The sequence below is a fragment of the Lynx canadensis genome, chromosome E1 (genome assembly GCF_007474595.2).
Source record: "Lynx canadensis isolate LIC74 chromosome E1, mLynCan4.pri.v2, whole genome shotgun sequence".
NCBI lineage: Eukaryota > Metazoa > Chordata > Mammalia > Carnivora > Felidae > Lynx > Lynx canadensis.
Genome location: NC_044316.2, coordinates 39,591,030 through 39,600,093, shown reverse-complemented (window position 1 = coordinate 39,600,093; position 9,064 = coordinate 39,591,030). Strand labels below are relative to the sequence as shown.

The following is a 9,064-nucleotide window of genomic DNA, read 5'->3' as shown; positions in this document are numbered from 1 at the left end:
GGGACTGAGGGGTTCTCAGAGATACGGGGCTTTTAGCACTAAATCGAGAACAGTCCTGAGGAAACTGGGATAGTTGGTCACCATTGCCACATTTCCGGGCCATTCTAGAGCCTTCTGTGTCTCCTTGGGCACGAGGTCTTTGTTCCTGCAACAGCCGGGCTTGCTTTTCCAACACCCAGGGGCCAACCCAGAGGCCTCCTCTACTCCCTTGGGCCCATAAAAGGAGATAATGCTGGAGAAAGTCAAGATCGTGGCTGTGGGTTCCCACACCTCCTAAGGCGGAGGCTGATGAGGTCTGGGCTCGGATGACAGGCCCCTTTGAAGAACTGATGGATACTTGGTCTTCCCGGCAACACGGGGCGGAGGAGACGTCTCGTCGTGGCCACCAGTTCAACGGGGCTCCCGATTTACGAGGCCGGAAAACGTTCACGGGAAGCTAAATAACAGGGTAATGAGGGGTTCTTCTAGAAAGTGGTATTAACTTTAATGAGGAGAAAACCCTTTGTAAAGGCCAACGCCCACTGGGGCAGAGATATAAACGCGGGGTGAAGGGCTGCTTGTCCACACTGGGGGGGCGCCTGGCCTCGAAGACCGATCGCTCGTGTCTGGGCGGCTGAGGTCAATGGCTTCCAAGTGCTTGAAGGCCAGCTTCTCTTCGGGGTCTCTCAAGGGCCCGGGAGCGGCCGGCGGGGGCTCCGCTCGCGTGTCCGCAATGTACTCCAGTGGCTCCTGCAAGCTCCCCAGCCTCTCCCTCGGGGCCCGGAGCTTCTCTGCGTGCTCCGTGGGGCTGGGCCGGAGCGGCTGCAGGGCGGCCAGCTGCCTGCCCGCTCTCTGCCTCCCGTACGGAGGCTTTGCCACCAGCTCCAGCGTGGGCGGGGGCTGGTTCGGGGAAGGCGTCCTCGCCGGCAGCGAGAAGGAGACCATGCAGTCCCTGAACGACCGCCTGGCCAGCTACCTGGAGAAGGTGCGCCAGCTGGAGCGGGACAACGCCAGCCTGGAGAGCCGCATCCGGGAGTGGTGTGAGCAGCAGGTGCCCTACCTGTGCCCCGACTACCAGTCCTACTTCCGGACCATCGAGGAGCTCCAGAAGAAGGTGAGACGTCCAGAGTGGCTTTGGCTGCCCGGGAGTCTGCTGTCACCAGCACTGGACGGGGAAGCCAGCGCAGCTGTGGCGGTAGCCCTGCTCCCACGGGGTACTTGAGAGAGGTCGCAGGGCATGTTCACATCTGTGGCCTCATTTGCTCCTCCCCGTCATCTGATGAGAGAGGTATCGTTAGCCCATTTTACAAAAGAGAACAACTGAAGCTGAGGCTGGTTAAGTGACTTATTCTGGGTGGTCCAGCTGGCAGTTGGTGGAGCCAGAGTTTGAACGCAGGCTCCGTGAACTGACGGACTGTGTAACCTTTGCTAGCATGGCCTACCTCTTTGAGTTTTAATTTCTTCTTCTTTTTTTTTTTTTTAAGGTGAGGGGCTTGGACTTGATTTGTTTGGTGCACATCAGGTTTTCTATAAAGAACTCAGGGAAGAAAGGGCCCGTCAGATGTTTCCTTCTTGTCCAGCCCATATCCCCTGAAAGTCCCAGCTGCCTCCTGGGAGGGACCATTTGTGACCAAGGAATCACAGAGTACGCTGTTGTTCATGACCCACCCTGAGCCCCCAGTGGTCTGGAGACAGGAAGACAAGAGGCAGCCACCATGCCAGTCTTTGCTGGAGCCTTTCCCCATCTTCCCCTGTCCAAGCCAGGTTACGGGTCTCAGAGGCTGCCGAGGCTTCCTTCTCTGACCCCTTCTGCGTGCCCGTAATAAGCCTTCAAGGAGCCTTGGCTGCCGGGAGTCCCGGGATGGCTGACTCCCTCCGGAGGTGACCCTTGGCAGCTTTGGGGAGCTCCAGCTGACAGAATGTCCTTCCTTGCCCTGATGTCACTTCTCTATTGCCCCAGACCCTGTGCACCAAGGCAGAGAACGCCAGGCTCGTGGTGCAGATCGACAACGCCAAGCTGGCCGCAGACGACTTCAGAACCAAGTGAGTGTTCTGCTGGCTCCTCGGCCGGGGGCTGGTAGAAAGGGACATGGGTGAGGTCAGGACTCAGGGTTTTGGCCGCACTCAAGTCGCTGAGGCATTAAGATGGGACACACAGAACCAGGCCAGCCTGGGGTGGGATCTGACTTGGACATAAAAGGAGACGTAGCTTCAGGCACCCTGTTATGCGCCTGCCAGGTACGAGACGGAGCTGTCCATGCGGCAGCTGGTGGAGTCAGACATGAACGGCCTGCGCAGGATCCTGGACGATCTGACCCTGTGCAAGGCCGACCTGGAGGCCCAGGTGGAGTCCCTGAAGGAGGAGCTGCTATGCCTCAAGAAGAACCACGAGGAGGTGAGCACAGGGGAGGAGGTGAGCAGGTGAGCATGGGGAAGAAGGTGAACATCGGGAGCAGGTAGGCACAGGGGAGGAGGGTGAGCGAGGCAGCCAGCTGGGAAAGTTAGTGCCAACCCTGATCTGTGCCACAGGAAGTGAACTCACTTCGGTGTCAGCTTGGTGACCGGCTCAATGTCGAGGTGGACGCTGCCCCGCCTGTTGACTTGAACCGTGTTCTGGATGAGATGAGATGCCAGTATGAGACCCTGGTGGAGAATAACCGCCGTGATGCTGAAGAATGGTTCAACACCCAGGTACGTGCCTGGAAACAGTCAGTGCAACGGAGACACAAGGTGGGTCAAACAGAATTGACCTTGGGGCTCTGAACCAAGAAGCTGAGTCTGAGCCCCAGCTCTGTTTCGACCTCACTATGCACGTTGGGCAGGTTGCTGTCCTCTAAGCAATAATGTCCTCAAGGACGTTACTGAAATGGGGATGAAATGAAGGGGATGGACTGGTGTTCTGGAAGGTCCTTCTTGGCTCATGATTCTGTGTGGCCTCTGTAGACCTCTTCATGAAGCTGAGTCCCGACGTTCCTGACCAGGTCCTGTGTGTGTATGTTTCAGACCGAGGAGCTGAACCAGCAGGTGGTGTCCAGCTCGGAGCAGCTGCAATCCTGCCAGGCGGAGATCATCGAGCTGAGACGCACGGTCAACGCCCTGGAGATCGAGCTGCAGGCCCAGCAGAGCATGGTGAGCCCGGGCCTTGAGCAAGGCTGCTGGGGGACCAAACCCGGCAGCACATGAGCCCCCTGGGCTTCCATGCTTTGAACACACAGGCAGGCTCCAGGGGTTCAAGGTCTTAAGCATCAGGGACTTTCTGTGTAGAGGGAATGAGGTCCCAGCCCCCATTCACAAATGTCCCAGAGGTAAAACACAGGAGACCTATAGCAACCGACATGTCCTGGCAGCAGCTCTTGTAGATTCATTCTGAGTAATTGTCAGTTACTCGGAGGTGTTGTTAATAGGGGAGCTACTCTCCAGATCAGGGGGGCTACGGGGGCTCATTGGCTATCTCAAATGAGATGCCCAGTGGTGGTGCATCCTGGCTCAAAGTGATTCCCTGCTCCTTCTCGGACCTCCCACCTTTGTCTTCCCTCCCCAATCCTTGTCCTCACAGAGAGATGCTTTGGAATCCACCCTGGCGGAGACCGAGGCGCGCTACAGCTCCCAGCTGGCCCAGATGCAGTGCCTGATCAGCAACGTGGAGGCCCAGTTGGCCGAGATCCGGGCTGACCTGGAGCGGCAGAACCAGGAGTACCAGGTGCTGCTGGACGTGCGGGCCCGGCTGGAGGGCGAGATCAACACGTACCGGGGCCTGCTGGAGAGCGAGGACTGCAAGTGAGTGGCGCCGCAGGCTCCCCCGTCTTCCGAATGCGGTCTGCAAAATCTGGGGAGACGGCACGGTGCCTGGGAAGGGCCCGGTATTTGGAGGCAGGAGCCCTGGGGCTTTAGTTCTGGTCTTATTACAAATTCATCACGTGACCCTGGCAAGTCCTTTTTCTCTCTGGGACTCTGTCTCCCCATTGATAAAACCGGGGGGTAGGACTAGGTGATTTTTAAGGTGCTCTGAGTTACTGAAAACAGCAACTGGGAAATCATAGTAATCGGAACTTTTTCTTCCTCTTAGGCTGCCCTGTAACCCGTGTGCTCCTGACCACTCGCCTTCCAAGGCCTGCCTCCCCTGTCTTCCTGCGGCCTCCTGTGGTCCAGGCGCTGTCCACACAACCTGCAGCCCCCGCCCCATCTGTGTGCCCTGCCCGGGGGGCCGGTTCTAAGAGTGACTGGCCATTGTCTCCAGGGCTCAGGCTTGGCCTCTATTCAACCCTAACCCTAAAGCCCAATCCCCTCTCTCTGTGCGGAGCCCAGGGCCCTGGGGCCTGGCCCTGAGCGGTCTCACTGCAAATACATGCCTCAAAGTCTCTCAAAGCCTGTCATTAAGGCTGGTCACCCCCGAAAGCCTCAACTCCTCATCATTTCAATGGGTGCCAGCCAGGCTCTCTGTTCTCAGGCTGCCTCCTGGGTCAGGTTTTCCTTCTGGGCGCTCTTTTAGTGGGTTCTGAAATACAATAGAGGGCTTGTGTGGGCAGAATAATAAAGTGCATTTGCTTTGGCTCTCGATGCCTGACTGGCACCACGTTGGTATCGTTGTTTTGTGTCTCTGCTGGGTGAAGAGGGCTGACCCCTGGGCTGACAAATAGGGCTGTTTGACCATGTATGACCCTGGGGATGACAGGGACCCTGTGACCCTGTTTGGGGTGGATAAGGGTGTACAGTGGGGTTTCTTGCTCAGCTGCTCCGCGTTCCTGATGAAGAAGACGCTTCTCCAAGGTTCTGATGTGGTGACCCGTGTTACCAGCCCCTTCCCACTACCCTTCTTAGTCTATTCAGGAGACTACATCCCAGAGGAGGGAGGATAAAGCCGAGGCCAGTGCGGTGTGAAGCATCTTAGGCTGCTTTTCATTTCATGTCTGGGGTTCTCATAAGAGCAGCAACATGTAAATCCCACACCCAGGGGACTTTCGTTTCTTTCTTCCGCTGCAGAACTTTCCCACAGCCCCCCGGTCCAGCAAGCACCCTAAAAACCCACACCCCATCAAAAGCAGGAGATGGGAGAGTGAGCCCGCCTTTGTGACTTCCACCCACGATTTAGAGATTCTTGTCCATAAGAGGCTCATCATGTGCTGTGTGCCTTTGGAACCTGTTACCACACGCAGCACCTTTGGGCCTCAGAGCATTTCCGCATGGCAGTGGGCGCTCCCAGCATCTTGGCCCAAAGGCTCTCATTTATGTCCAGACCAGGTAAATTCCAAGCTCCGTGGATCCCAATGGGAAATGGAGACGAAGGTAAAACTTTCTCAGGCAGAAAGGAAGGCCGGTTTCTCCAGATAGCCCTGTGCTATTCATAAGATGCCAACAGGACCACTATGAAATGTTAGCGACGTTTAGAGAGTTGTAATAGCACGGGAGGTGGTGAACTGATTGGGGAAAGATGCTGACGAAGGTGGGCCTGAGACCCCCACCTCTTAAGAGGGCCTGGTATAATTCACCCTGATTCTACTTCAGAGTTATCCCCATCCTTTTTTTTTAAATTTTTTAAAAAATATTTGTTTCAGAGAGAGAGAGAGAGAGCAGGGGAGGGGCAGAGAGAGAGGGAGACACAGAATCTGAAGCAGGCTCCAGGCTCTGAGCTGTCAGCACAGAGCCCGATGTGGGGCCTGAACTCACAAACTGTGAAATCATGGCCTGAGCTGAAGTCAGATGCTCAACCGACTGAGCCACCCAGGTGTCCCTAGAGTCACCCCTTTCTAACCCCCTGTAAAGGAGGGCCCGGGGCTTTGGTGTCTCCCAGCCCCCTGACTCCTGGAATCATGACCACCCCCATGTTGGCCTTCTTGGAACACCTTGGCTGCTTTTGTTGAGGCTCAGCCCCCTGAAGAGGCTGATGGTCTCGCGATCATTCAGTTTATTCAACACGTCTTTACTGGGTGCCTCCCTGGGCTGGACAGTGTGTCAGGTGCCAGGAGCAGGACTGACCCTCGTCAGAGGGAGGCCTTGGGATGGGGAAGCAAGGGCACCCACTCCCTGCCTCAGTGGCAGGACGAGGCCCGGCGAAGGGGCCTTGGCGTTAGTGTGATGAAATTGGGCTCTGAACGTGGAGTCAGACTGACCTGGGGTTCATATCCCGACCCCGCCACTTACCGCCAGCGGGAGCTTTGGCACAGGGCAGCCCCTTGCCGAGCCTCAGTTTCCTCATCAGTAAAACAGAGGCCACGACACTTACTGTACTATAAGGTCCGTCCTGCTTTGCCGAGCCTTTGCCGGGCCTTGGAAAACGGCTCGTGTTGTTGACTGTCTATGCTAGCTGGAGGCCTGGATCGCTGTGAGGGTGGGCGTCTACATTCTCCCTGCCTGGAGTTTCATTTCTGAGCTTTTGTTCCAAGCAGCAACGCCTAGCAGCCGAGGTGGAGAGGCAGGTCCATGACTTATTATTTTTTCTGACTCGGAAGAAAGTCGGGCGTAGGGGAGCCACAGTTAGCAAGCAATGCGTGGGCGCTGTCTCGAGCGCACAGGCTCCAGTTAACTCCGTTTACCATCAGCCACACGCCCTCTTTAGGACATTCCTTGTGGTACAAACCCCTTCCAAACCCATCTGAATTCCCCTCCCCAGATGGAGAGAACCAGATCCTGCGTAGCCTTGCCACTTACTATTATTTATTTATTCCTTATTATTAGTTACTTCAACTTTGAATGTAATGCTGATTCCATTAGGTCAGAGATTCTCAACGTTGGCCGCACATTGCAATGACCTGGGAGGCATATGGGATGTGTGGTCTGACCCCCAGCTATCCTGACTTAGTTGGTCTGGGATATGGCCAGGTGTTGGGATATTAGAAAGCTCCCCGAGTGATTCCGGGGTGCAGCCAGGATTGAGGGCTCCTCCATTAACGGGAGGGCCTTTTGGCAAAGCAGTTAGGAGCTCAGGGCAGCTCTGACGTCACCCTGAGGGCTAGCGGATTCCTGAACTGTACTTTTTGACTATTCCTCAGCTCCGGCTCTACTCTCTCCTTTAATTTCAAACACCCGCACTGAAGTTTAAATTTCAGTTCCCATAGTTTTAATTTCAAAGAGTTATGTTTTTGCTGTTCTCTGTTCCTCTTCCATAACACTGTCTCAAGACTGCCATTTTTATCCCTGAGGTTATTAAAAAACATACACACACGTACGTATGTATTAATAGATTGTCTTAAATTCTGCCTTGCTTCAGTCTCCCCCAGTTTCCTCTTCGGCAATTTGTTGGCTTGTTTTGTTTTGTTTCTCTTTGCGATGCTGGAAACTTCTCTCAAACGTCTGGTGATCCTTCCGCTTATATTTGAAGACATGACACTAAAAAGCTGATGGAAAGTGCTGTGTGTATGGGCGGGTTGGCAAACTGGCTTTTTTTTTTTAAGTTTATATATTTATTTTGAGAGAGAGAGGCAGAGAAAGAGAGAGAGAGAGAGAGGCAGAGGGAGACGGAGGGAGAGAATCCCAAGCAGGCTCCGCACAGTCAGCAGAGAGCCCGATGTGGGGCTCGAACCCATGAACCGTGAGATCATGACCGAAACTGAGTCAGATGTCCAACCGACTGAGCCACCCAGGCGCCCCCAAACTGGCTTGTTGGATGGTAGAACTACCTAAGTTCAGCTTTTATAATCTTTTGTCTGGAATCATTCTGGTTTTTCAAAGAACGGAGACAGTCTTGGGCCAGACCCCTGCATGCATCCCACCTACCTTTATTTATTTATTTTTTTAATGTTTATTTATTTTTGAGAGAGAGCGAGCGAGAGTGTGAGCAGTGGAGGGGCAGAGACAGAGGGAGAGCTCTGTCAGTGCAGAGCCCGATGCGGGGCTCGATCTTACAAACAGTGAGATCGGGACCTGAGCTGAAATCAAGAGTCAGACGCTTAACTGACTAAACCACCCAGGCGCCCCCAGGAATTGCATTTCTAACATGTTCCTGAGCGATGCTGATGCTGCTGGTCTGGAGGCCACATTTTGAGAGCCACTGCTATACTTTATTACAATAATAATTTTTTACAGTTTTTTTGGATGAGGATTAAGTGGGCAAATTAATGCCAAGCACCCAGCACAGCGCCTGGTATTTGCATAGATTCAATAAATGCTAGTTATGATTTTGAAGACTGGTCCAATGTGCCTCATTCCATTTGGTTGGTATCGCCATCATACCTCCTCCCATCTGATGCTACTGTCTTCTCTAAATAGCTCATCCAGACAAAGGACCTGAAATCGATGGTTGGTGCAGGAATTCTAGCTGAGAGATGATTTAGTCTAACCCTTTCGATATGCATGAGGAAATGGAAACCCAGAGAGGTAAAGCAATTTTCCCGAGGTCACACAGTAAATTAGAAGGTAACATCTCTATCTTTTTTTTTTTTTAAACTCAAGAATTCTTCTTTTTATTTGAAGACCTTTTAAAACCGAATTGTCAGCCTTGTTTCTTGCTTTCCTCCCATAGACCGAAGCCGTTCTTGCCTATTTATCGGTGCGTATTGCAGCCAGACCACTGGCTCTATGCAGCATTCTCGATCTTGACTTCTCTCAAGCAACAGATTTCAGGGAACAGGGCTGAGTGGCATTTTCCCTTCCCTACCCTTTCGCCAATACTTCTAGAAATATATGAAAGAAAAAGACAAGCACTCACACCCCAGTGTTATATTGAGAGGATTAATGAATAAAAAGTGGCCATGTAACACCCATAGGTTAAACGTGAAGTGTCTGAGCCCACGGGTATCGCAGGCAGGACAGGAAGCCACTGGTCTTGCCTGTCGCTTTCTTAAGGAATACCCGAGGCTTCTATAATTGGAGACGCCTGCTCCAGTCCCCTGGCTTAGCTCACACCAGGGCTGCAGGGTGCCACTTCTCCAGGGAGCTGATTCACACTGCCTCCCATCTCTGAGGTCCCGCGGGGAGCCCTGCGCTGTAGAAAGCGAAAGTAGAGCCTGTTCCAGCCTGTCCACCCCTGTCCTTTTAACAGTCATGAACTCTCGACATCTCTGTCTATGGGGGCGGTGATTCACGAAGGGAGGATCCAGAGATGGTCAAGATAGAGCGTCTGCCCCACCGGGATGATCACGACACTTTCCCG

The 9,064-nt window shown here is 53.7% G+C and overlaps 1 protein-coding gene across 1 annotated transcript; it reads left to right on the top strand.

Moving 5' to 3' along the window:
* The first annotated feature begins 622 nt into the window (after positions 1-622).
* On the top strand, positions 623-4,193 carry KRT35 (keratin 35). The gene is made up of 7 exons (XM_030295610.1): positions 623-1,093; positions 1,940-2,022; positions 2,218-2,374; positions 2,509-2,670; positions 2,983-3,108; positions 3,536-3,756; positions 4,046-4,193. The coding sequence occupies exons 1-7, from the start codon at positions 623-625 to the stop codon at positions 4,191-4,193; spliced, it is 1,368 nt and encodes a 455-aa protein (XP_030151470.1).
* Positions 4,194-9,064: the final 4,871 nt, after the last annotated feature.